The sequence below is a fragment of the Kockiozyma suomiensis genome (genome assembly GCF_038497685.1).
Source record: "Kockiozyma suomiensis strain NRRL Y-17356 unplaced genomic scaffold V2V93scaffold_1, whole genome shotgun sequence".
Classification (NCBI taxonomy): Eukaryota; Fungi; Ascomycota; class Lipomycetes; order Lipomycetales; family Lipomycetaceae; genus Kockiozyma; species Kockiozyma suomiensis.
In genome coordinates this window covers 26,756-52,560 of record NW_027117664.1, presented here as the reverse complement: position 1 = coordinate 52,560, position 25,805 = coordinate 26,756, and the positions used below count along the sequence as shown (strand labels likewise).

Sequence of the window (25,805 nt, the reverse complement as noted above, 5' to 3'; positions counted from 1 at the left end):
GGAAACATGTCAGCAAATTAAGTGGTTTGTGTGCCTAGCCAAGCCAGCCCCCGCCTCAGCAGCTTCGCTTCTCCTTTTTCGCTTCAGATTCTCGTCGCAGTCTGCCTTCTGACCACCGAAGAATCGTCGAAGGAGCAAACAAATAAAACATCATGTACGTGCCAAGGACGGCCCGGCAAATTGCGCTTTTCGCAGTTGTGTTTGTCGAAGCAGCTGTCGTGCTCGCGCTCGAGGGATACGTCTTTGGCAAATTTCAGTACAATATAAATTCGAAAATCAGTTCGGAGCAACGCAGGAGTTCAAATACTGTTGCAATCCCTACTTATCTTGCTCTATTCATTTTTGGTGAAGTATGTTTGATCATTATTTGCTTTCTCAAGCTTGGGTGCCAGTCATGAGTAGTGCTAGTGGTGACCGTCGTTTGTACGTGCCATGGAAAGGGGTGCTAACCTCTCTTTTCCCCTCAGGTCTATCAACTAGCTATGACTTACGATGCTCTACGACTAAAAAATACAATTCAAGTGAGATTTAATCATTTTCTGTTAAGCCTTATATTCTTTTAATGTATTTAACAAACGGACACTAGGTAATTGGACTCTGTATATTTAACGTGGCACTGCTGGTGTACGCTGGCATCCAGTTTGAGCAAATTAAAGTCGCCGTTCAGTTCCTTTCAACCTGGGCTCTTGATGACGACTCTGGGTCTTTTGTTTTAGACAGTTCAGCTTGGGGTGGTATGTAGTTTCCCACTTTTTCCAACTTTTAAACCAGAAAAAAAAAGTCTAATTTTGTGCAGAAATGAGACCGACGTTAATAGCTATTATCGGCGTCCTTGGCGTGGTTACTTTCGTCATGGTCTATATTTGCTATCAGCTCTATGCAGAATTTGGATGGTCGATCTACAAACAGATCGGTGCCGGCTTTGACATGCGGCGAAGATACCTCGCCTACCAGATTTTCATTAGTCTTTTAAAATTTGACGCCTTCTTCTTCCTCGGGTTTACGGTCCAGTTTTGCGTCATTATCTTGAATCGCAAAGACGTTGAATTTGGCCTTACGATTGCTGTTATTCCGTGCACCGTGGTTGCTTTATTCCTAACGCAATTTGCTGTCAGACACGAACGTAAATGGATTACCGGTTGTATGTTTCTTGTCTTCTTAGCCGGCATGGCTTATTTTATGTTCAAGCTTATTCGGATGTACCAACCATCTCAAGAGTCAAAATACGTTTCAGCAAGAAAAAGTCTGACGGTATTTGCAGCCATTACGCTGTTCTTAATTCTCGTATCGGAAATCAACATGATTGTCTGTGCGCGGAATTTTGATAAAGGTCTTAAGCCGTACATTGCCTCACATTCGTCTCTAGGCAAGAGACTCAGGATATCTAACTTGAGTCCTGCTGCAGATGACACTGAAAAATTTGACGATGTTGATAATGGAGCGCAGTTTTACTCGCCGACATCTCCTAATCGCAAGCGACGTTTCTCGCTCGATTGATTACTATTTTTTGATAAATATATACAGTATAGCTATCGATTTCTTTAACAAGCTTGAGTCTATTTTCATTATTATTTCTTTTTTTGTATATCTCGAGAATGCTCATGTGTTTCATTTTTTGATTTTGGTCTTTGGAGCTTTGGATGGGGTAGTAAATGGTTATGGCTTCATTTATTTTTTGATACTGCAAGAAATTCTAATGTCTGCATTGGGTTTTTTTCCTTTCCTTTGTCTTGTATTATGTATTAGTATGTATGGATGATTTAAATGTGACGATATTACTTAAAAATGTCCGACTAAAATTAATTGGGAGTTAAACCAGAACTCCCAACGCACCTCTATCACTCGCTCTCGCTTACTCCCAGCTCAGATCACCCTCTGATTCCACCCCCTTCATCAATCGTCGCAGAGTCACAAAAGATGGCTGAGCAAACAAAGTCAAAGTTTCGCTCTATATTTTGTAAAGCAGATACTCAAGTGCAATCGTCTGATCTCGCGATATCGCAGCAAGCGACATTGCACGCGCAGCATCTGCGTCGCTTCGTCACGGTCGATAACCAGCTTTCTGAACCTGACCGTCGTGATCTGGCACGCGGGATCGCACATGTGAATACCGGTTCTCTCATGTCTGGAAGTATTATGGGATTATATATGCTATCTGCGCGTATGCTATTATTTTTTTTCTGCTTTTGATCTGTATAGGTCTATATTTATCGGAGCGTTATGCTGACTTGTAGTCCAGCACTGCGTCGCGGTCTTTTCGTCTTTCGATTCGCTAGAACAATAGGCAAATCCATATGTGGCATTACTGGGTTCTATCTCGGCACTCAAGTTGGTATTGCCCTTGGCACTGATGCGGTATCTTATCGCTTCAAGCAGCGCCCTGCCTGTCGCGACGCCATCGCCCTCGTACGCGATCGACCACATATTGCGAAATGGAAACGATTTTATGAAGGTGATAGGTCTTGCATGGTTGATCTAGTCTATCCATTGCCTCCTGAGGGTCCTCAAGGTGCCAAGCTTGTACAGTCGGCGCTAGATCGTTTTGATGGCGCGATCCTAGCTTCTCATACTGCCTCTTCCATCACTGCCGACGTCGCCAATGTAGCCGCACTCGAAACCGGCGTGGCGGAGTATAATTCTCGTCTCGAATACGCCCGTCAAATTAAGACCCAACGTGCTCAGGTGCCGATTACTGAGCGGATTGTTGCGATGCTGGACGCTGTTAAGACACTTTTGATCAAGACTTGCGAGAGCACTTATGCGGTCGCTGGACATACCGTTAACAATTTACGCGCGGACGTTGACGGGTCGCAGTTGTCAAAACGGTTTTTGAATAGTTATGCTGTATATCAATCTAATGACTATCGTCGACCATTTCCTGATCATTGCTGAGATATAATATTTTATTTGGCTGGGGAATTTTTATTTGGAGTTAATGAAGGGCGTATTTATGGAGGCTCGGTTATTCGATTTAATGATTATTTTGCTGTTTTCATCTAATTATACAGGAGTACATGCCGGTACACGGATTTTGCTTTTTTTTTATAAGTATATCTGCATTTTACAATCATTTTTGAATTCGAATATCGTGTAATTTGTGACTCAGTAGACAGAATATCAGTGCTTGGAACGGTTCTATTTTGGAAACCAAATAGCTTGCCCGGAGATTATTGTGCCGATTTTCGCCAATTGCGGTCATTTGTGTAAAATATTTAGATATTGTCAAGCTGGTGACAAATTTTGAACTCTACGTTCTATTATTCTCTCCAGTACTAATAGCAAGCACTGTCAAAACTCCCGTGTATTTTACAGAGTCCCATTCCGAGTTTGATTGACTAATGATATTATTATGGATATTGTAAAACAAAATACTATGATCCGAAACGAATTCAAGCAGACCCTTTGGCCACCGTCCAAGTCAAATTCAGTCGAAGCAAAAGGTTGACCAAATTGATCTCTGTCAGAGAACATATTTTGATTACTATGTTCTGTTGTTTATAGTTGTTAAAAGTAGTTAGAAATCTGCCTCGGACAACTCGTCGTTACATGTCGCGTCAGTATGGTTCTTGTTGATTCTTCGTTGTCCTACGCCACACTTTATTAGTCCATCATATATCGCGTTTGTTGTAAAGTGGAAAGTATGATAAGGATTCTGCAAGGCTCTTGAATCCATTCTTACTAAAAAAAAAGAAAAAAAAAGAAAAAAAAAAGAAAAGAAAAGCTCACCTTGGCCAGTTCTATTCAACTGAAGTTGATTCGCCTACTTCACCACTGTCCAGACGTCATAGTACGGCGATGGCGCTCCGAAATCGGCTGCTCTTGGGCAATATATTTCGTTAACCTGCATTCCGCTATCATTTCTGACCCACTTTATATACCAAACAGTTCTACCAGTATTGAACAGATGGCACTGGCCAGCAAACCCCGAACTCGAAATGTTGGCTTGTAGATTTTCTCTTTCCTTCTTATTCATGACACTCGTCCGTATCCACTTGCATTCTTGATATTCTTGGGTGTAAACATACTGCCAAGCCGTGTAATCCGTATGATTAGATCTGAATTGCCACTTTCAAGTATCGCAAACTTTGTACTGATCAAAACGAAAACCGGGTTCGATAGTCCGCCGAATGAGATTACTCGCCATGAAAACCATTTTTACACCCCTATCAATCTCCCTGCCGATATTACAGCTGGTAGAAACACCGAGCAGCACCGCCAGCAGTAAAACGATGATATAATACTTGGTGGTCATTCAAGCTTTATTCAAGTAGTAGAAGATTTGTGGAAAAAGCGTATTTATTTAGTAAATATCTTCTTCGAAGATCTATCTAGTAGTAGAATCTCTCAAGTTAAAACTTCTGAAATATCCTAGTTGATAAATTGTCTTCGCTATCAGGAGTACAGAATCAGGAGACCGACACGTACAAGCGGAATAGACGATGTTTTCCGAGCAATGCGGACTAAGCCCCACAAACCCTACTAAATCCTACAAATTCAGTTCCATAGCGATTAATAAAACAGAACTGATAGAAGTTATACCCATAGTATTTTTCCTAGACTTCTATAAAGCGGCGTAGAGTGACGCTCAGAATGACATCACACGATTTGACGAGATATGACTGGCAGTTTTTTTATTAAAAGTTAATGATAAGAAGCGGTGGCTCAATGGTAGAGCTTTCGACTCCAGTTTTCGAGTTGGTCAATCGAAGGGTTGCAGGTTCAATTCCTGTCCGTTTCATTTTTTTTTTATTTCGAGGCCGTTGTTTTTATTTGACATATGATACTGAGTTGAAGTCAGTAATATGATACTGCAAGAATAAAAATTTAATGCGCTCCTAGATGGGTGAGTTGGGATATAATCAACAGTGACGTAGACTTTAAAGTTCGGCGGCTCCGAGAGCAGTCAGTCTGAAGATGATTCTGTAATTGATAGTAGTCTTCAAAATACGCTCAACCGCCCGATTTATATACACAAAGTAGAGGAAAATGGTATTTCTCCAACTGATTGATTACACATTGCCGCTGATGTTTGTGGGCCTTGATAGCTAACTCAACTTGCAGTCGCAATCACTATACACGCTGCCGGCGACGACTACAAAGTCCCTACGCGACCTCCGCTTTGGCTCAGCGCGAGCGACGACGCCTCAGGCTAAAATATTCGAGATCTCGACGGCGGACATGTCGATAGTCGAGCAATCACCTGCGGAAATCTACAGCAGTCTCGAAGATCTAGCTGATGCTTTGCCGGGCAACACGCCGCGATATGTCGTGCTGAGCTATCCTATCGTTACGAAGGACGGACGGCATAAAGCTCCGTATGTGTTGTTGTATTATATGCCAGTCACTGCCACACAGCACGCAAAGATGTTGTATGCGGGTGCAGTTGAGATTTTTAGAGCTCAGGCCGATGTCAACAAGTGAGTAGTATCAAGTCAATTGGTTACGTACATTGAGATGCTAACCTGGTATCTTTTTTTTCCCCACTTTTAGGCTGTTAGAAGTTGCCGATGAGGATGAGGTAATGGACATTGACGCAATGCTACGAGAATAAGGGAGAGTCGAAGTAGATGCATGAAAAGTAAGATATTTGCGATAAACTGAGATAGCACAACATATGACAGAAGTGAATATGGTTTTAATAGGCTCAATTTTAGCCGATAGACCTGCGTTTTCAGCGAAAAAGAAGGCTGCTCGTTCTGATGATTAAAGTATCGGAGACGATTACATGTTGAGTTATAATAAAGATTTCTGTGTCAAGAGTCCAAAGTCTGCGTCCACAAGTATGACGTTTATCTGTAGATCAAATACAGACTATATTGAGTGCATATAGTATGACATCCACTGAATAGATCAGGAAATACATTTACTCGGTAGACAACATAGACTAGTTTACACTTCACGATATAGGCCAGAGTTCTGTGGAGACTGTCACCGAAACCGCCGCACGGACGCCACAAGATCGGGTGCGCCACCTACACTTTTTGGAAGAGCCCAGCTCGAAACCAAAGTCGACCTCTGCTCTGCCTATCTCGTCACTCCTGCTGCTTGCTCTTGTATTTCTTGCATCTCTTGTATCTGGGACGTTAGTGTATTTGAAAGCTACTCTAGAAACTAGAAACAGCAGAGGGTCTCCTTATTCTTATGTCCTCCGCGGTAGCTGCGTCCATCGCGTCTTTGTCTAACCAGCAGCAGCAGCAGCAGTCGCTACCACAACCGCAGCAACTGCAATATCAGCAAGACCAAGAGAATCAGCAAGGCAATTGCGGAATAGAGCAGCAGGTTGACATTGACTCGGCTATCCTGCTCCCGCCCGCTGCTGACTCGGCTACGACTACAGATGCAGTCTTAAACCACTCCGCAGCCTCCACCCGGCGACACAAATCTATCGCAGCGGACGAAAGTAAACGCAAACGAGTTAGCAGAGCGTGTGACCAATGCAATAGATTACGGACGAAATGTGACGGGAAGCAGCCTTGTTTGCCCTGCGTCGGTATGTATTATTTTGCTCATCATGCGGCAATATTTGGTATCTAATGTTTGGCTTCTTATAGAATTATCTCTACAATGTGAATATGTCCGACAGAGGAAAAAACGAGGTAAAGTTTCGAAGCGTGAACTGGAGCAGGCAGCGGTTGCGGCAGTCGCTGCTGCTAATGTTCTAGTAAACAGCAGCATGCAGCAAAACCACTCTAAGCATGCTCTGCAGGCTTCAGAAGACTCTGCGCGACGCCGCGATGAAATGATCATTGACGATGACCTTGACTCTGGCACCGGCGCTGGCGATTCACAACATAACCCGGCATCGAACGAGACCGATCCGACATCGACGGATCCATTCATGCTCTATGAAACTTCTCCAAATAGAATGCATGCGGCAGGAAATGGCCAGACATACTCCCAATCGCCCAACGACCTCGCAGTATTTCTTGCCCTTGCAACTCCCGGAAGCCCGCCTTCGCCCAATGCTCCTATGCCGCCGATGAACACGCCTCAGCCTATGACAGAGGCTCCGACGCCTGCAGGAACAACCGTGCGCAGGTCTTCGATCTCGATTCCAAAACACTCGCCGCCGATGACCATGAGCAATGCTGCGGCTTCGGCTTCTGCAGTTGATAATACTGCCTCGGCAAGCCAATCTACACAAAATCATCAGCGGTCCGGCAGTACCCCGGCATGGTTTGCGCTGGCATCACCTCCGGAGCCCGTTATTCCCGAATATGTCTCGCAGCCGTCATCGCTCGGGTCGCTTCCTATCACTCCACTACCGCCAACTCCGACGTCTAATCCCAGGTATCCCGTTCTATCCGGTGTGATTTCGCAGTTAAACACCTTTATGCCGTCTTCATTACCGAGTGATCTGTTGGAAGATTACTTTACGAGAAATATTTATTGTTTGGCGCCGATTCTGCGTCGCTCGTCAATAATGTCGCATACTCGACCCCGCGAGTGCTCATCGGCTTTGGTCTATGCACTACTACTCTCAGCTGCTTATACGTCCGATAATCCGCACATGACGTCGTCGCCATCGGCCCGCCTCGATATCATCCATCGCCTGCTTGATCTGTGCGTGTCTACTTTGCGGCCATTGCTGCATACGACAGTGCATGGTACCCTAGACGATGTAATGACATATATCCATCTCGGAACGGTGACCTCGGCCTCTGAGTTTAAAGGCTCGAGTTTACGGTGGTGGAACGCAGGCTGGGCTCTTGCCAAGGAGCTCAAGCTCAACACTGAGCATGCTGATCTCGACGACGAGACGCGCGAGGAAATGCGTCGTACCTGGTGGTTATTATATATGGTAGATCGACATCTTGGTTTATGCTATAACCGTCCGCTGACGATTCTTGATTCGCAATGCATGAGTCTTTACCAGCCTCTGGCGACGGAGGAGGAATGGCTATCAGTTAATTCTGATGGTTTACTTACACCACCTGAGCTAGTACCTGATTCTAGCTCACGCAAGGGAGTCACGTATACAGTAGCAGGAACGAGCATATATGGATTTTTTCTGCCGCTTATGGCGATTCTTGGTGGGATTGTTGAAGTGCACCACCTAGAGCAGAATCCGATGATGCGGCTCTACAATATCACTTCAGAAATGCGTCAGCAACTCTCAAATACGCTTGACCAGTTCGAAAGCAGTTTGAGAGCAACATCCGATGATCCTGGCTTGTCGAATGTGTGGCGGCATTATGCAACTCATTTGTCTTACGTACTGCGGATTTTATTAGCGGGATATTGGGATCCACTTGATTTGCTTTACGCCCCAGATTCGCTACTATCGACTACAGAGTTTATGAATTGTACATCACACGCGCTGCGCTCTGCTGATGCAGTAAAGTCTGTGTTGCGACATGATCCAGAACTGATGTTTATGCCTTTCTTTTTTGGCGTTTATTTACTTCACGGAAGTTTTATCTGGCTGATGCTTGTCGACAAACTTGAGTCTAACGTCAGCGAAGAAGTGCGAGAAGCTTGCGAAACAGTAGTCAGAGCGCATGAAGTCTGTATTGTCACGCTGAATACCGAGTATCAGCGCAATTTTAGGCGCGTCATGCGCGGTGCACTTGTCGGTATGGGTAAGCCTCTGAATGGACACATCGACAATGCCGAAATTCGAGATGAGGGCCGACGTCGGCGCCGGGAGATTGTTGGATTATATAGGTGGTGTGCAGGAGGTAGCGGACTTGCCGTGTAATAATGAAGCTGTTAATTATAATTTTTAGTGTCTGCTTTGGTGTTTTGTGTCTGAGCAAAATTTATGGATGGAATGCGCATTTTTCCTTACTGATCTATGTTTTTGAATTTTTTTTTTTTCTTTTTCTTTTTGGTCGTACTTTTTGCTTGTAACTATATAGGAGCTTTTTAGGACTAGGAGTCTTTTTTATATGTGATTGTATTTAATGCAATTTTTTTATTATTCTACATGTTGAAGCAGTCTTTCGTTATTATTTACTACGCCTGAGTTTGGTTCACCCTAACCCGCTGGGTTGAATTTTACCAGATCAATGTTGAATGAAGAAATTAAAAATATTTCAGAATTGATACAACAAATTGAAAACAATGTCGTTCAGAAAACGGAATGATCCTATATCTCTATCAGCACGACATCCTCCTCCGATAATATCTTCTTCAGCACCATTGCGTCTTCCGCCTGAGACCGCTGCTTCTAAGACGACAGCAGTGTCTTCACCATCGTCGTCATCATCGACTCCTCTACCGCCCTCATTGCGACCATCGCCGCTATTTTCCGATCATGTGATGCTCTCTACTGGAACTAGTTCACTTGATAAATTATTACTGCACGGTGGACAGCCTTTAGGGACAAATTTATTAATTGAAGAATCGTCGGCTACAGATTTTGCGAGTGTGCTCGCTAGATGCTATGCTGCTCAGGGCGTCTGTAATGGAGACCTTGTGGCGGTGGTAGGTGTTGAAGAAGGGCGATGGGGTGCGGAATTGCCGTCAAAGATGGGACCCAGACGATCTTCCAAGAGTAGTAGCAGTAAGAGTGTCGAAGGTGGACCGCCGACTCCGAATCAGCAGGGGCTAAAAATTGCATGGAGGTATCGTGGAACCGGTGCAAATGCCGCGCAAAATGCAGATACAGAGACTCACTCAAGTGCTTCTGATGAGAATTACTGTACGCCTTTCAACATTACCGCGCGAGCATTGCACCAGCCAACCAATTTAAGGTATATTTCCGTCGAAGTAGGACAAGGTGGAAATGTCTACGATGGAATTCTGTCCAGAGTGAGTGCTTTGCTTGCCAGTATTAAGCGCGAAGAGCACAAGATCTTACGGCTTGTAATCCCTGGATTTCTGAATCCAACTGTATACGCGGATGTTGAATTTGCTTTCCAGCCTAGCAGGCTTCTTGGGTTCTTGACATCGTTAAGAAGTATTATGCGATCAAACGAAGGAAAAATAACGACTTTTATTACATTATCTACCGGTCTCTTTGATCTGAATGGTGACGGCTTTAATAACGTGCTAATTCCCTGGATTGAAATGCTAGTTGATGGCGTGATAAGACTGGTACCAACGCCGTCATTATCAAAATCTCAAAATAAAGACGACGAGAAGGGAAGTTTTCAGGGGTTTGTCGATGTAATTAAAGTCCCGATTGTCAGTGATCGAGGAGCGATGGTTGTTCGAAACACCGAATACGCATTTAAAATCGGTAAAGGAGGTATGAGGATTGAAAAATGGGGTATTCCAGTCATGATTGATGAAGCTGAAGAAAAGAAGAAGGCATCGGACCCACTTGATTTTTGATGTAGATATATGTATTTAATAGAACAAAATTCAGGAATAATATTTACAGGAACCTAGTTAATAACTCTAGTCATACTTCGATTGCGAGTATTTATTCTCGCTGGCCGAGAAATCGTCTGGTTGATCAATACCTTGCCGCTCCATCTCAATCTTTCGATCAAAGTCATCCTGGGTCTCTTCCTCCGGAGGACGATCGAGAGCAAGATCCTGCGATGCGTACGTAGATTTAGAGTATTTCTTCTTCGTACCGTACCGGGGTGGCTCAGTCTTTGGCTTGTATTCGTTCTCTTCAGATTTGCGACGCGAGACAGCGAGATCCCATGATGAAGGCGCAACTGGTTCAGGGTCACCCACTGCACCAAAAGGTTTCAGGCGCTCCTGCTCGGTCATTGTGACTGTTGTAGGCTCACCGAAGGCGGGAAATTCGCCGTACGGAATTTCAGGTACATCGTTGTAATAAGTTTGGGTGTTGCCGACATTCTCCTCATTCCACCAGGCAACAAACGAATTCTGGCGCTTGCCGTCGGCATAGTAATTGATCCACAGCGCAAGAGTAGGTCGCATAGCTACCATGCGCATAACACTTCTACATGGTGGTCTGTGACTGAAATCGCGGGCGGCTTTCGTCATTCCAATCCCGTAGCCGATCTTTTCTGAAGTTAGTACAGGAGAACTACTATATCAAACACTATACGAAAGCAAATCATACGTCGCTACCGAATTCGCATCCTAAAAGCGTAGCAAATGCAGTCATTGATCGTCTCGCATTAGGCATGTATCGCTTCAGCATTGTGTATGCTATGACAAGTATTAGTATTTCAAAGTTATCCACTTTTGGAGATATACATACACCCAACGCCTGCAACAACGGTTCCCAAAACCCCACCAATCACACGATAAACATAGGTTCGATGAAGCTCACTAAGAATGTCGCGCTTATCCTTCTTTTCAAGCTTCGCATCGGTAACCCAGAATAAATCGGAGAATTCGCGTTGCGTGAGTAGTGGTTTCTCAGGATCAAAATCTACTTTTTGCACCGGCGGTCCTGGATTCCGACGCGGCGGAACATTGAAAATCTCGGATTGTTGTGACATTTTCTAAGCAAATTTAATAAGCAAAATTCGGAGTATCAGCACTCTTTTAGCGGTTAGCAGAGATCGGTGAGAATTGCCAGATAAAGTTGTCTTTGCGAGTTTGCATAGTAAACTGCAGTCACGTGTCCCTACTCCCTTTTATCATAGAACTACAGTTTTATTTCAGATAAGACACAATGAGCATATGAATACTGCGCGATATTCATTCAGAAAAGATCAAACAAAGGTGAACAACAAACTGCGCAGGATTAAACCAAAGATTGCACACGGGGTAAATGTACGAAAAAAAAAAAAACTTTGACCGTCAACATCCACGTATTTCACCGAAAAATTACAAACAACCTCACCAGATCAATCAGGAAAAAAAATCCATTAATACAAATATATTACCATCTACTCCCCAAAACAAACAGAATCAAAAAGGGACACACAATAAATACTTTCAGATGATCACGCAACATCCGGCGCTACCGCTTTTTCGATCAGCTGTACCCGTAGTTGATTGACGCACGGCAGCATTATTTCCACCAGGCGTAGTGGGACTATATGTACTAGGATTCTGCTCTCTGTTGTAACGCCGGATTTCGCGAACGAGATTGTAAAAAGCTTCGTCAACGTTGATGCGTTGTTTGGCTGACGTTTCAATAAAACCGCACTGGAACTGCTTGGCTAGTTGCTTGCCCTCTGTAAATATCTTATTAGACGATAGTTTTGATATAAAAGTTTTGAAAGATTGAAAACTAACCCTGCTGGGAAACTTGTCGCTCAGTTTCAAGATCGCACTTGTTGCCAACCACAATAATCGGGAAATAATCCTTATCCTTGACCCGAAGAATCTGCTGCTGAAAAGATGTGATTTCTTCGAACGAGGATCGCGAGGTTATAGAGTAAACAAGTAAAAAGCCTTGGCCAGCTCGCATGTACTGTTCACGCATGGCTGAGTACTCTTCCTGGCCGGCTGTATCAAGAACGTCAAGCAAGGCCACTTCACCATCAATGCCGCATTGTTTTCGGTATGAGTCTTTGTAATTATTAGACGGATTCTTAGTATACAGTGCGAAATGGGTCAATCTTACCTTCGATCGTGGGATCGTATTCGTCGACAAAATGACTCTGGATCAATTGAATAGTAAGAGCCGATTTTCCAACTCCACCACCTCCGACTACCACAAGTTTGTATTCTTGCAAAAATTGTGACTATATTTGGGAAGAGACTGTTAGTGAGCGCCGTAATAAATAGCGAGCATTTAAGGATCAGCGTGGGGCCAGATCAGTCAAATTAGAGAGGAAATGAGCAAGACAAGAAACTGTCCACCAGCAATAATAGACACAGAACTAGTAAAGCATAAGAGAGAGCATACTTTTGACATTTATCCGGAATGATTTTTTATATTGAAGAAAGATGATAAGCTGGAACGAGCTCGAGATTGTGGAACAGAAAAGGAGGAGATATGCTGAGATTCACAAGCACGACTGCGAAGGAAATTGGAATGGGTAATCGAAGGATACAGCAAAACTATATCAAGAGTATAAGCACTTTCCAAATATTCTTAGTAAAGACGAATCAAAGAAAGCAAAAGATGGATAAGAAAAGAAAAGAGAACAAGATGAATTCAAAGAGAAACCAAGCCTCAACTTTTTTGGTGGGTTTTGTGCTCGAGGGTGGGCCTCAATCGGAGTTTAACCTAACCCTTTCCATTGTGAAGGTATCGATTGATGTTTTCCGGTATTGATGTTTTGATACGTAGAATATATATATATATGTATATATATATATTGCTTCTAGTTGAGACGGAAAGGCACTAATAATGTGGCTTGCAAACACTGGTTAGAGACGTAATAATTATAGATTCTGTGGTAGGTATTCTGTAAATCTTGTATAAATAAGAATGCAAACATGTCTGGACAATATGAACCTCTCAATACAAGAATCGTCATAATCACGTTCTTAAAATGAACTTGTACCGTCTTAATTTGCGGGTTATCATCTAGTGGTGAAGTTCTTATAAAGGTTATACAAGTATGCTTGTCGACTCGTAGTTGGTGACTTGTGCCAAAAGGCTGCTTATTTGGTGATCTGGCAGTAAGTCTGCAAGTGAATAAAGGATTGCATATTCTTATTTGCTATTTGAAAGATTTGTTTTTACTTTATTGGTAAATAGTTTTAGTAAAAGCCCATAGTATCCAAATAGTGTTCGGAACACCCCTAACCCGATGAGCCTTTTCCTTTCTGCTAGAGCCCTTTTTGCTAGAGCCCATTTGTCTAATTTCGATATGGCGATCAAGGGTTTTTTGCAATTATCATATAATCATTGTTTTATATTTGTGTTTATTTAATTCCATTACGTATCTGGTAGCTCTACGTAGTATGGAGCAAAAAAGAGAGAAAATTGAAACGAGTAGTTTTCTCAAGAAGATACGGGAGACATGCAGATCCCTAAGTAGCCAAATAACTTACTCTTATGATCTGTTTTGGATATATCAGTCTGAAAACAGACTGTTACAATTCAAACGGTATTCAGATGTCAGTAATTTACAGATCAGTCTTAGCAAACGCGGTAGGTAATGAAGCATCTTCATCTTTATCAGAGAGACAATACGTGCTACTCAGATCCGATTCTATTGCCAGGTTATTTCTTATACCTCATTCAACTTTAAGATCATATTGATACTAATTTCGACTCAGTATCTCATACTGCAATCACAACTAAGAGCCTAACCGCAAGTTCGGTACGCTCAATCAGTCGCAAGTATCCAGCATCCACACTACTCTTCAGACTGCCTCAACTTTTGATTCCCCGCGCTTTCAATCCAGCTGACTCATAGCTAGTTTGAAAAAACATCCGTCCGAAATTATCTTAAAGGTGTAAAATCACATTCAACTTCGTCAACAATTCACAGTGTGGCGCGTAAACTTTATAGAGCAGAATCTCACCCCTTGGGCCGTCTACACGAGCACATCTTAGTACTCTGTTCTTACTTATATTCTCCAATCTAATTCTCCAATCTAAAAACTACAAAAAAAATCTCTTGTACCTCTTTTCTCTTGTATTAGAAGTCTCGATCTAAACGCGTAGGCGTAAATACAACGCTGTCCGACTGCCTGAACTGGACTAGCGCCAAACGTCTCTACCGCATGCCCTGTGGCGGTAAGATAGATAGATCCCCATACAATCGCGTCCTCCTTTCTTGACCTCACGACCGCAACTACTTTCGTCTTCGCTCTCATCATGGCGCTTTTTGGTGCGGCAATGCCGCTGCACAAGCTTCTGCTTTTGCTCGTGGCACTCGGCTTTGTGGTACTGTCGATAACAATGATAGCCTCCTCGCAGCTGTCTGACTACCTCGACTACGTCCCCTTTCGCCTCACGACTCCAAAAACAACCTCTGCAGGTCTGGTCTACGACATGAAGACGCCAGCCGGCATCAGAGCCTCAATTATCAAACAGTACGAGCACAACCTCATTTTGAAATCCGACCCTCATCCATTGCGACACCTGCAATTCTGTTCAAATCCCAAGCATACGCGCGATTCTGCAACTATTCTCGCTTCTGAATCAGGGCCAGAGGGCACAGTCGCGCGCGCTATATTTCCTTCGAATGGATTCAGTCCTCCTTCCAATTACAACCCAACTGTTTTGTCATATCCTCCGGGATCTCCGAATCCATACCTGGTCGTCACAAACATACTTCGCACAGACAATGGTCATACAAAACATCACATGTCGTACTGTGACATGAATTGGACAAAGAGTAGAGGTGTCGAGCGCCAGATATTATCTTGCAGTAACGAACCAGCTACCTTTGCCTACGCAGACTTCACCCCACCAGAAGGTGCTTGTACCGGTGAAAACGCGCTACTGAAAGACGACGTCGGAGCCATGGATCCTCGTTTGTTTTTCTCTCCGAGAGGAGAACCTTTGATGATTGTTGGCGCAGCTGGTCATTCTAATTGCTGGTCTCAGTACCTTATTGATCTCCGAGTTTATATTCCTGCCCTTGGTGAGAAGATGAATATTTCTCATCTCCCAATCAGATTCGACAAGCCCTTAGAATTGCCTCGCGATGATGACGCAAGTATTCATAAGAATTGGTTTCTGTTTTACGACGAAAACAACATACCCTATGTTCATCGGTCATTTTCGAATCGATCGCTGGCACCCGTCGAAAACTTGCTCAGTGGAGTTTCAAGTGATGATGAATATTCGAACCTTTTACAAAACCGCGAAACTCCTTCGTGCATTCAGGAGTTGAAGAAGACTTATTCGTCGTCCCTAGAGAAGGTTCATGATAGCATTCATCAGGCGACGAACTCACTAAGAGTCACTCTTTGTGATTTTCCTTGCATTCCCACAATTCACAACACTGTCAATATTGAGATTTTCCACGTCAAATATCTCAATAATTTGGAAATTTTCTACCGAAGATATGTCGTACTGATGAATATCACTGCTCCGTTTGAGGTTATTGGTCGGACAAATAATATTATTTATGTCGGAGTAGATGAGAAGAGTCTTATTTATACAGTATCGATGTCATGGGACCCTCAAAGTAGATCAAAGCATGGTAAATGGAACGACCACGTTTACGGAGGTAAAGAGATTTGGAATCTGCTGGATGATCAAGAGGCAGATGAGTACGAGAACTCTATTAAAGATGTCAATTCCCCAGATTTCGAATCAGGTATCGACGGCCAGACTGATAGTATCGCAGCTAATGACAACGACGGACTTTCTGTTGCCCCACCTGGTTCATCGGTTTTAAATGATACTAGTTCCGCTGCAGATGCTGTGTCAGAAGATGATTTATTTGCGAATTCTAAGGAAAGTGTCGGGCAATGGAAGTTAAGAAAGAGAGACGGAGAGGAGACGATTGCCGAGCAAGATGAAGAAGCCGAAGAAGACGCGGCTCGTCGAGATGCAGAGCTAGTCAGTGCTTATGCGGAAATGTTTGGAATTCCTAATTCAACATTCGCCAACCCACTAGTCAACCAATATTATCATGGCTGGCTTGATGATACCATCATGTTACATTTCGGAATAAGCGATCGCGATTGCGGAGTAATGCACGTCAGTGCCCGAAGTCTTTTGGACTGTTTTACACTTTGCAGCGATAGTAACAATGAAGAAGCGGTTGATGAAGGAGTAGAGGCTGATTTTGATCGCAAAAGTGGGCTGAGCAATAGCACAGATTTATAAATAATTAGAGAAGCGATTGGGCAAAATATTTTTGGGGACAGATGTACTATATTTTAAAACCTGTTAGATTTTTTTTTCTTATTCGTAAATCTATGCACATTTTTATTGCATACCATTTTTTTCTCTTCCATATTCTGCATTATAGTGTGTCAAGTCTTGTATCATCGGTAAGCAGAGTGCGATACAACAGACATGCAACATGACTAAAAACCGCACAACCCGCCCTCCTAGACTCGTCATAGAAATATCAAAGCAGTATGCAAAGACGAAAGCCGACACCAACTACTCTACCTATATCTCATAAAAAATATTGAGCATGCATAGAAAATATACAGTCCCAGAACAGGATCTCTTTAAAATTTTTGCTCTTGATTTATAGAGCTATATTTTTATAATTTGTTTTGATCAAGCTCCATTGGCCTAATGGTAAGGCGTCCGCCTCCTAGCATTTATCTCTCATTCTGATTTTGTTACGACGAGTTAAGCGGAAGACTGCGGGTTCGAGTCCCGTGTGGAGTGTATTTCATTTTTCAATTTATTTATTGTCAATTGTTTTTCCAGTAAAAATTTTTTTATTAAGCAAAAAGCTTCTTAATCTGTCTGATGCAATTGTGCCGTATATAATCTTCTTGAGTTGAGTCTTTAAAAAGTCTTTGAAAAGGGCTATAAATCAAGTGTCTCGTGCGGCGTAGGTTTATTACAGATTTCACGGTTTTCATAATATATCCGCCAAATCTATTGTATTTTTTTTAGTTATATGATAATGGCTGGCTTAGGTATTTAATTAGTCTATCTACAAATACTACTATCTGCTAACGAATATGATATAGCTCAATCAACTGCAGCTCTTTCCGCAGATGCGACTGCTGCAGACTCGTCGTTTGACATCGTCTCCACGTACCGACAATTCCTGAAAGGCGATCCTGCAATGACTATGCCTGTCGCTGCTATTGAGGCACTAGTTGTTTTATTAAGTAAAAGTGGCCGTAAGTTTCTGTTTACTGTTGGTATGGCTTGATATACAAAATAAGATAACCAACCAGATTACTATAGCATCGACGGCCTCTGAGTTGATTGACATACTTGCAAAAGCTGTTCAAGAACTGAAAAGTGGAATCAAAAACTCAATTAGTTTATCGGCTGGTTGTGATATGTTTCAACGATTTGTTTTGCGCAATATTCAAGAGTACGGAGTTAGTAGCATGGTCAGTTATAAACAGTGTCGATTCAAATAACTAAAATGAAGTCTTTAGGATTGGGAAGCTTGCAAACAGCATTTGGTCAAGAATGGAGGTCTTTTCCTGCAAAGAGCAAAAGAGTCTAGATTTAAAATAGCAGAACTCGGGCTTCCTTTTCTTCGAGACGACGATGTACGCTTCCCCCCATTATTTAGTATTGAGACAGTTCTAACTCAAAATAGACTATTTTGATTCACTCGCATTCTCGTGCGGTTACTGAACTTCTACTTCTCGCTGCTCGTAGACACATCCGATTCAGCGTGTTTGTCACGGAATCGAGGCCGACAGGCGAAGGACTTGTCACGGCAAAGATTTTGCGCCAGAATGGCATTCCGGTCAGGGTTATCGCTGATGGAGCGGTTGGATATGTAATTCAAAAGGTTGATAAGATATTTATTGGTGCGGAAGGCGTGGCTGAAAGTGGTGGTATAATAAACAGAGTGAGGGACAGCAAATGGTTTTTTTTTTCGCAGACATTATGGGTCACTAACATGTGATACAATAGATTGGAACATATCAAATTGCGGTGCTTGCTAAAGATGCTAACAAACCTGTCTATGTCGTCGCCGAAAGGTATATATGTTATTTTTCGTGTGCATTTTATATCTGGATACTAATAACAACAGCCATAAATTCGTTCGTTTATTTCCTTTGTCGCCTTTTGATCTGCCAGATGAAAATCCTGACGCAACATCATTTTCTACTGAACAAGATCAAGATGATGAATATGACGAAGTTCTCTTAAATAGTCCGCTTCTTGATTTCACAAGTGATAATTTGATTACGGCGTTAATTACTGATATCGGAGTTTTAACGTCTAATGGAGTAAGTGAGGAGCTGATTAAGATGTGGTATGATTAAAAAGCTATAATTTTGTATAATATTATTCCGTGAAATATTTCTGTATTCTTCTATTGCCAAAGATGCTAGTAAACCAGTAAAATAAGTATCTACAACGAGTATTTGATAAACTCCCAGCAGAATTTGAATTTACGAAAATGATCACATTTATTTTTGAGCCTACTGCGTCTTTTTACCTTTAGTTTGCGACCACCACCAATTTACGTGCCAGCATATAAATTTAAGGGGAAAAAGGAAAAAAATCAAAAACAATATATAAGCCACTATCTTCAAAAATGGTTAGCATGATACGTACAATTCGTTCTCGACTGCTTTTTCAGAAGCCAGTGAGGTCGTTCGTGACTTCCCGCGTCAGATTTACACAGGACAACAAACCGTCGGCAGGCGATGACCATTTCACGACAATCGACAGCTCTTCTGAAGACGAGCGAGACCAATTTTATCGATATACATGGGGAAGCTGGTTGAAAAACGACAAGGCCGAGAAGGATAAACGATATACACCGTTCTCGGTAGGCGGAATCAATGAAATCGTTCGGCAGTTTCGAAACCAGAAAGACACTGTCGCGCCTTCTAGCGTAGTTTCGATTGCAAGCTTAAGCGAGGGCAAGCATCATCGTATCTATTTGATCAATATGGACGATGGCAAGCAGTACATTCTCAGAATCCCGTATCCTCTCGATCTCAGCTGGGAAGCGAGAAGAGCACGAATGCAATCAGAGGTTGCAACTATGGACTTTATGCGCAAGAAATGGGGTTTACTAATTCCTGAAGTTGTTTCTTGGCATCCAACTGGGGATAATCCCATTGAAAGAGAGTTCATCATGATGGAGTATATCGCTCCAGAAGGGAACCGCACGATGGCGAACTTGATGTCACGATGGGATCCCATGGCTGGATCCGTGGCAAGCCGCGCCCCTGTTCTCAGAGTGGTTATCGATCTCATGGAGCGCATTTTGGCTACTCGCTTTAATGGCTATGGTAGCTTATACTACACGGCGGATGTGGATTCAGCACTGCAAGACAAACTTCCTTATGATGGCGAAGAAAATCCAGAGTTTGTTGATCGCTGGAGATTGGGACCAACTGTTGAAAGCTGTTTTTGGCAGAATGGCATTGACCATGTTGGATCAACTGATCGAGGTCCATGGTATACGCCACAAGACTACCTTGCAGCCGTTGCGCGTGCGCACATTATGGCCTATCGCACGCTACTCTCTGACCCTATGGTCGGCACTTCAGAGCTTGGGCTTTACTTGCCAACTTGGCTAGATACTTATGACAAATATGCGTACATTGCGCCTCGCCTGATTCCCGATGTTCCTGCAGATTCAGATCTTTTGTCTCCTCGCCTCTGTCATCCGGACATGGATCCTACCAATATCCTTGTTGACGTTGGATCTCTGACTGGTGGCGGCATCGAAAATCCCTATTCATCTCCTTATCTTCTCGATTGGGAAGGCTCTAGCATAAAGCCCTATTTTTTGCACGGAGCGCCAAAATTTGTCAACTACAACGGCTACAAGATTTACAAAAAAGAAGAAGTTGAATCCTATGATTTGCTTCCTGAGCAACAGAGACGTCAAGTCGACTATATGATTGCCGCTACCGCCAATCAATTCTCATTTGAATTCTTAGTAAAACATACGTTTCCTACTCTTATCAATGCCTTTTCTCCTCATGTTAAGGCGTTGCGGGATCCGTACCGTGTCGCTACAGCATCAGATTACAAATACCATCCTCTCGAGATTGTCGACCTGCGAGACTCTTTGATCAAAGCCCAGCAAGCTCAACTTCCAGAGCTCAAAGATTTAGATGCCAAGGGTGTTTTTACAGAGCAGGAGATTGAGCAGCACGACCAGATAACAGTAGAATGGGATAAGATTATCCAGTCATCGCCATTCTACTCTACAAAGGGCTGGGTTCCGCAGGATATGTATGAGCAGCTAGTGAACTCGGGCGAGTTGGTCAAAGATGCCAAAGGCAACTATGTCCGACCAGGAGCAGACTAAAAACGCGTTCTTTTATTTTCTTCTATTTCGAGCAATACAATAAAAAAAAATTCTGTACATATCACGAACTTGATGCAATGTAAATATCTGTCATTCACCAAATTTTACTAGCAGACTAACAAAGCCCCGAAAACTGATTAATGCAGCCGCTTCAGTTCCTCTACTATGGCCGTGGCCTCTGTAACATCTATGCCGAGCTTGACAGTACCTCGAAAGCCCCCATTCACAATCTTCTCTTTTTCCTCATCTTCGAGTTCTAAAAACTGCTCAATATAATCGCCGTCAATAAAACGCTTCAATTCTCCAGGGTTATGCCTTTGATTGGTAAATCTACGGAAATCAAGAATATTGAGATTACCGGCTGATTTGACGACCTCAGACATGTTGTACTGCAAATTAATCAGGGTGTCAATCTTGTCGGGGGCAATATCTCCGTACATGTAAATCCCACCATCACGCTAGAATTATCGCGTTAGTTTGGATCCATCCAGAACAAAGGAGCAGATGACTGGTTGCTTACAGTTGCAAAGTATGCTCGTTGCGTCACGATATGATATTCTGCCGACGCCATTTCTCTTACAGCTTTCGGTACTATAAAACAAGTTAGCCCTGGCCCTCTCTTGGGAATCATTACATAATTACATACTCCTTCGTACTCGATTGACAATTTCGCCAATTCTCATACATGCGATCACGTCTAAGATTGGTTCGTCGTCACCTGAGATTTGCTTTGCGGATTCGGAGGTGTCATACTGAAAGACAGCCATATTTCCCTCAGCCTCAACACCAATACAAGTATTCTCGTCCAAAATTTCTGCATCTGTCATCCACATTGGCTCGTAATGCCGAGCAACTTCTCGGAAGCGGTAGTTTTCTGATGAGGTTGTACTCCCGGGTTTGATTTGCAATAAAGTGACACTCTTCATTAGATCTCCAACCAGAACATAATCTTGGTAAGAAGAAAGATTAATAGCCATCGTTGGCGAGCGGAATCCGCATTCTTGTTTGAAATCCAAGACACCCGTCGACGCATTTAGAAAAATTGTACACAGACGTACCTACATTGAGTGTTAGCAAAGCATATTGTAAGTAGCACAAAGAGACTTACAATAGAGTTAACAGCACAAACTAGCTTTCCTTCAACAACCTCAGCGGCATATACACCTCCCAGCAACTCATGTTGCAGAACGAGTGATAACTTTTTCGTAGAGGAACCCGATACCTCAAATACCAAAACGCGACCTTTCATGTACTCCTCTCTTTCAGCAGAAGCATATCCGGTACCAACAATCAAGTACTCCACGCCGTCAAAGATACCGCTTGTAATACACTCTGCCATTTCATTATCCTCGAGTGCGTAAGCATCAACGACCTCAAATAACGCCATATCAACAATCTTGACAAAACAATTTATAATTTCATCGCCGGTGAAAGACTCGATTTCCGTCCTGAGAGTGATCAAACCAATCACCCCTGCAACAGGACTCATGATTGTTAATCTGCGAGCAGTCTCGTGTAGCTCAAGAGTCTGCACATGAGTGCTCATCAACTGGTCTAGAACCCCATAAATCAACCGGTCGTCGGTAGCGAAAGCAATTATTTCATCCTCATCATCGTCTTCTTCCATAGCGTCTTGAGATTTCATGCACACAGCAAGTGCAGTAGGAGAAGCAACATTGACACCGGAGATGATGACCTTGTTTGCGGATCCGTATATCATAGAAGGATGGCTCGACACGGCAAATAAGCCTTTGCGCAGAGGATACAAAGACACTGGCTGAGTACCAAGAACAGAAGTCTTTTGATCTGTGAGAGTTGTACCTTGCAAATAATAGTTGTATAGCGTCCCGTCTGCCATTCCAATGAAGAGAACAGGCAGTTCAATACCTTCAAGATTACAAAGATGAATTGAGCGCGGAATTCCACCTGACAGGCTTGCTGTTTCTCCAACTTTTGTGAGATGTGGCAGGGAAAATATGACGACCTTGCACTCGTCCCATAATCCTACAAAAACTAGATTCTGATATGTACAGATACATGCAATCTCATGCGGTAAGTTAACCGATGCTAACTCTTCAAGGCTAGCAGACATCAAAATCAGCCGATTAACAATTGCCAGGATGAGATAGTCATCCACAAACGCAGCGCCAGATATTACACCATCTACTGTTGTGGAATCTGAATAACTAGTTAAAGGGTCAATGATTTTTGCGGCCGACTTGCTAATGTGTGCAATTTTTGATCCCAGTATTTGCATCGCAATTGTAGGTTGCGATCCATCAATTCCATTCCATCCTGTAATATCACGTATCTCAACCTTTTCAAGATCACACTGGTATACTACTGTGCGCTCTATAAATGACGCAACAACGATGTTGCCAGGAAAGGTCCATAAACCGGTAATTCCTGGTACATCTCCTATCTCCGCAATTGCATCAACGCCGACGCCTGATCGCACAATCCTTAGCGATCCCGATTTGAATCCACCAGAGCATGCTACTATATCAGTTGAACTGTCTCGCTGCAGTAGTTGAAAATCAGTGATCGGAGCGAGATTAGGCAGGACTTGAGCCGTCCGGACGTGAGGCTGTTCTTCGCTGAGATAGAAAAGCGTAGATGGAGAAAAATGAGACGTCACAAAGAAGAAACCCGAATCGATATAAGTAAGGGTTGTTGGAATGGAAGTCTGTAAAATTGAGCGTTAATTGATTTCAGCAAATAAGTTGGACGAAATTACAACTCACCTCGCCGATTGGAGTAAGCTTCCAATTTTCTACTACCTGCGGATAGACAGAGTCGTCACCCAATCTTGAGCACGCAAGCGAGACTTGTAGCATATATATTTTGCCAAATTCGTCTCCCAGGAGCAATCGTTCGCCGGTATCGTCGATCGATGCACAAGCACAAAAGTTGATTGGCCCGTCAAAAGGTAATTTGAGCGGTGACTTGCCTAGACTCGGCGGATAGAAATAAGTGAGCAATTGCTCTCCTAATAGAAAGAATCCGCCAGCTGTAGATTTGAATGAGACAAGCATCGTCGCACCTTGATCCAAATTACGTTGAACGGAAGGTTGTGGGTGAGCAATCTCCTGCAGGCGCTGTTCGGAGAGTATGATTTCGTAGACCTTGACATGCCGAGCATGTTGACCATCACGATATAAGACAGCAATGGTGGGCGTCTCAGTGCCTTCAAGAAACACGATCGAAATTATGATAAGCTCGTCAATGTGTAGCTTGACATGCGGGTAAAGGATGCCGGTGATCGCGGACGAAGGTGCGGACGAAGGTGCAGCCGCCGCCTTGCCATTGCGTTTTTTGGAGGGGGTCTGAATCAGCGGGATGTAAGTCAGGCTAGACTTGTTGAAATAGAGGAGGATACCCCGATGCTCTGGGTCGACGATAGCAACATGGGCTGTGTCGGTGTCTGGAGTGAAGCGGTCCTCGAGATCACTGAGAACCTGTTGCGTCACAAATCGCTGGTTGATGAAAGCCAGAGTAAAGCAAATACAGTCTTCGGTAAATACAAAAATCCAGCTGACAGCCGCATCAGAGGGCTTGAAGGCAGATAATGCGGTGACTGTGCCGTTGATGGGAACAGAGTGTTGAAGCACCAGGCCCTGCTCCGAGATTGAGAGCACGTCGAGTGCCGACGGACGCGCGAGAACGAGCGACTGAACACCCGACTCGAGTACGTCTGCGACAACAGCATGTCGCACCGAGGATGGTTTGTGGATCGCAACTGTATACGACATTGGTGTAGCGTCAACTCTGCGGAGAATCTCTACTACAGGTGGAGAGCTACAATGATAGGGATATGTGCTTATTATGAGATTACGTAACATTAATAGCATATTCCTAATTGTCATCTAGTTCTATGTACATTATGCACAGTTTAATACTCGAACTGCAAAATTCTCTAGAATATCAGCTCTTGACTTGCAACATGTCGATATATCCTTCTTTTGTCGTCTGCGATGTTAGCGCTGTACGACTGGCAGACTTCAGCTTATCGGCAAGTTCCCAGGCAGTCTCCGTGTCCTTGTCAAACCATTCCAGAGTCTGAAACGGTTCATCGTCGGCAATTTTGCGAGCCGACAGTGCTCCAGAGTATCGCGGAGCTTGATTGTCTACTGACTTTACCGTCATCTGCACCACACCGTTAGCTCAATCTAAAACACAAAATATCTTGACTAGCGCGCCAATAAAATGATGCACACCTGAACAGCGCGTATTTCTTTAGCCTTTGCTGGGTCTTGCTTAACATTGCGGGCAATTTCTTTTTCAGCTAGCGCATCTTTATCGATATATGCAAAACTGGGTCGCAGTTGCGTATTTCCGACGACAGGCGTTAAGTGCAGCTCGCCTAGATTTCCATTAGTATCAGTTTCTTCTGCACCTTATTCTAGAGGTATGAAGCGAATCAAAATCTCACCGTCTTTAAATATTCCAATCATATAACCTTCAGGCCGATTAATTACTCCGCTTAGAGTCTGTTTTTCAATCCCACCCCATCTCTCGCCCTTATCATGGTCGTAAAATTGTGACTGCTTGTTAATCGGCACGTCGACCTGGATAAGCCCAGATCGCGGCTTCATTCTAAAATCGAGCACTGGCTCGCCTTGGGATCCAGTATATGGCCTTGCTCGTGATCGTACTGGGTATTGCATTAAGTGGACGTGTTTTGCAAGCTGTGATGACATATACACCGGCGCAGACTGAATTATTGGGTCATCTAAATCGTCGTCATTTTGGTGTTGCGGATAATCTCCGGCTTGCGACTCTGCGATTGTGTCTTTCGTTTTCTCCAGTGATCTTCTTTTCGCAGTTTTTAACGATCCTTCCTTACTCCGGTCGGGCAATGAAGAGCCATTATCACTTTTCCGTCGCAGTCGACTGGAAGTACGTGCAGAACTAGTTTCTTCTTTGACAGAATCAATAATCATTAGATCGCCATCATCCACTGGCTCTTCTTTGACCACTTCAAAGGGTGAGGAATTGCTGCTATTCTCACCCATTTCGGTGTCAGCTGCTTTCTCGTCCGCTTCTTGTTTGATATCTATGGAAAATGGTCCCAGATTCTGGGAGAAGTCTTCATTCTTTGTACTCATTGCAAAATCCTGG

The 25,805-nt window shown here is 43.4% G+C and overlaps 12 protein-coding genes and 2 non-coding genes across 14 annotated transcripts; 10 read left to right on the top strand and 4 right to left on the bottom strand.

The window, feature by feature from the left end:
• The first annotated feature begins 99 nt into the window (after nt 1–99).
• V2V93DRAFT_361803 (uncharacterized protein) lies at nt 100–1,786 on the top strand. The gene is made up of 4 exons (XM_066908189.1): nt 100–350; nt 468–521; nt 587–734; nt 797–1,786. Exons 1-4 carry the CDS (start codon nt 153–155, stop codon nt 1,495–1,497), a joined length of 1,101 nt encoding a protein of 366 aa, XP_066768249.1. The 5' UTR covers nt 100–152; the 3' UTR covers nt 1,498–1,786.
• A 131-nt stretch (nt 1,787–1,917) lies between these two features.
• V2V93DRAFT_319221 (uncharacterized protein) lies at nt 1,918–2,892 on the top strand (the record flags this gene model as incomplete). Its single annotated transcript, XM_066907268.1, has 3 exons — nt 1,918–2,161; nt 2,240–2,703; nt 2,815–2,892. 3 exons carry the CDS (start codon nt 1,918–1,920, stop codon nt 2,890–2,892), a joined length of 786 nt encoding a protein of 261 aa, XP_066768248.1.
• Nucleotides 2,893–4,651: 1,759 nt separating this feature from the next.
• Nucleotides 4,652–4,738, top strand: V2V93DRAFT_t8. The gene has a single exon. It is a non-coding gene; the product is annotated as a tRNA-Trp (tRNA).
• Nucleotides 4,694–5,855, top strand: V2V93DRAFT_361796 (uncharacterized protein). Its single transcript, XM_066908188.1, has 3 exons — nt 4,694–4,989; nt 5,062–5,417; nt 5,491–5,855. Exons 1-3 carry the CDS (start codon nt 4,987–4,989, stop codon nt 5,549–5,551), a joined length of 420 nt encoding a protein of 139 aa, XP_066768247.1. The 5' UTR covers nt 4,694–4,986; the 3' UTR covers nt 5,552–5,855.
• A 140-nt stretch (nt 5,856–5,995) lies between these two features.
• V2V93DRAFT_361795 (fungal-specific transcription factor domain-containing protein) lies at nt 5,996–9,015 on the top strand. Its single transcript, XM_066908187.1, has 2 exons — nt 5,996–6,490; nt 6,552–9,015. Exons 1-2 carry the CDS (start codon nt 6,142–6,144, stop codon nt 8,699–8,701), a joined length of 2,499 nt encoding a protein of 832 aa, XP_066768246.1. The 5' UTR covers nt 5,996–6,141; the 3' UTR covers nt 8,702–9,015.
• Nucleotides 9,016–10,316, top strand: V2V93DRAFT_361793 (Elongator complex protein 4). The gene has a single exon (XM_066908186.1). The coding sequence runs from the start codon at nt 9,067–9,069 to the stop codon at nt 10,279–10,281; it is 1,215 nt and encodes a 404-aa protein (XP_066768245.1). The 5' UTR covers nt 9,016–9,066; the 3' UTR covers nt 10,282–10,316.
• V2V93DRAFT_361791 (uncharacterized protein) lies at nt 10,264–11,437 on the bottom strand. Its single transcript, XM_066908185.1, has 3 exons — nt 11,132–11,437; nt 10,991–11,079; nt 10,264–10,929 (listed from the first exon to the last, which is right to left on the bottom strand). The coding sequence occupies exons 1-3, from the start codon at nt 11,373–11,375 to the stop codon at nt 10,348–10,350; spliced, it is 915 nt and encodes a 304-aa protein (XP_066768244.1). The 5' UTR covers nt 11,376–11,437; the 3' UTR covers nt 10,264–10,347.
• A 74-nt stretch (nt 11,438–11,511) lies between these two features.
• Nucleotides 11,512–13,045, bottom strand: V2V93DRAFT_361788 (ras family-domain-containing protein). The gene is made up of 4 exons (XM_066908184.1): nt 12,737–13,045; nt 12,452–12,572; nt 12,121–12,396; nt 11,512–12,059 (listed from the first exon to the last, which is right to left on the bottom strand). The coding sequence occupies exons 1-4, from the start codon at nt 12,743–12,745 to the stop codon at nt 11,818–11,820; spliced, it is 648 nt and encodes a 215-aa protein (XP_066768243.1). The 5' UTR covers nt 12,746–13,045; the 3' UTR covers nt 11,512–11,817.
• A 1,412-nt stretch (nt 13,046–14,457) lies between these two features.
• On the top strand, nt 14,458–16,683 carry V2V93DRAFT_361783 (uncharacterized protein). The gene has a single exon (XM_066908183.1). It carries the CDS (start codon nt 14,606–14,608, stop codon nt 16,571–16,573), a length of 1,968 nt encoding a protein of 655 aa, XP_066768242.1. The 5' UTR covers nt 14,458–14,605; the 3' UTR covers nt 16,574–16,683.
• A 299-nt stretch (nt 16,684–16,982) lies between these two features.
• On the top strand, nt 16,983–17,092 carry V2V93DRAFT_t9. Its single transcript has one exon. It is a non-coding gene; the product is annotated as a tRNA-Arg (tRNA).
• Nucleotides 16,996–18,790, top strand: V2V93DRAFT_330023 (uncharacterized protein). Its single transcript, XM_066907642.1, has 7 exons — nt 16,996–17,349; nt 17,404–17,559; nt 17,627–17,766; nt 17,827–17,943; nt 17,994–18,251; nt 18,317–18,384; nt 18,438–18,790. Exons 1-7 carry the CDS (start codon nt 17,331–17,333, stop codon nt 18,670–18,672), a joined length of 993 nt encoding a protein of 330 aa, XP_066768241.1. The 5' UTR covers nt 16,996–17,330; the 3' UTR covers nt 18,673–18,790.
• A 27-nt stretch (nt 18,791–18,817) lies between these two features.
• V2V93DRAFT_361777 (kinase-like domain-containing protein) lies at nt 18,818–20,758 on the top strand. The gene has a single exon (XM_066908182.1). The coding sequence runs from the start codon at nt 18,948–18,950 to the stop codon at nt 20,682–20,684; it is 1,737 nt and encodes a 578-aa protein (XP_066768240.1). The 5' UTR covers nt 18,818–18,947; the 3' UTR covers nt 20,685–20,758.
• V2V93DRAFT_361776 (CPSF A subunit region-domain-containing protein) lies at nt 20,678–24,451 on the bottom strand. The gene is made up of 5 exons (XM_066908181.1): nt 23,429–24,451; nt 21,793–23,370; nt 21,331–21,742; nt 21,205–21,275; nt 20,678–21,142 (listed from the first exon to the last, which is right to left on the bottom strand). Exons 1-5 carry the CDS (start codon nt 24,434–24,436, stop codon nt 20,822–20,824), a joined length of 3,390 nt encoding a protein of 1,129 aa, XP_066768239.1. The 5' UTR covers nt 24,437–24,451; the 3' UTR covers nt 20,678–20,821.
• A 67-nt stretch (nt 24,452–24,518) lies between these two features.
• On the bottom strand, nt 24,519–25,805 carry V2V93DRAFT_361773 (Sin-like protein conserved region-domain-containing protein). Its single transcript, XM_066908180.1, has 3 exons — nt 25,117–25,805; nt 24,902–25,047; nt 24,519–24,830 (listed from the first exon to the last, which is right to left on the bottom strand). Exons 1-3 carry the CDS (start codon nt 25,790–25,792, stop codon nt 24,609–24,611), a joined length of 1,044 nt encoding a protein of 347 aa, XP_066768238.1. The 5' UTR covers nt 25,793–25,805; the 3' UTR covers nt 24,519–24,608.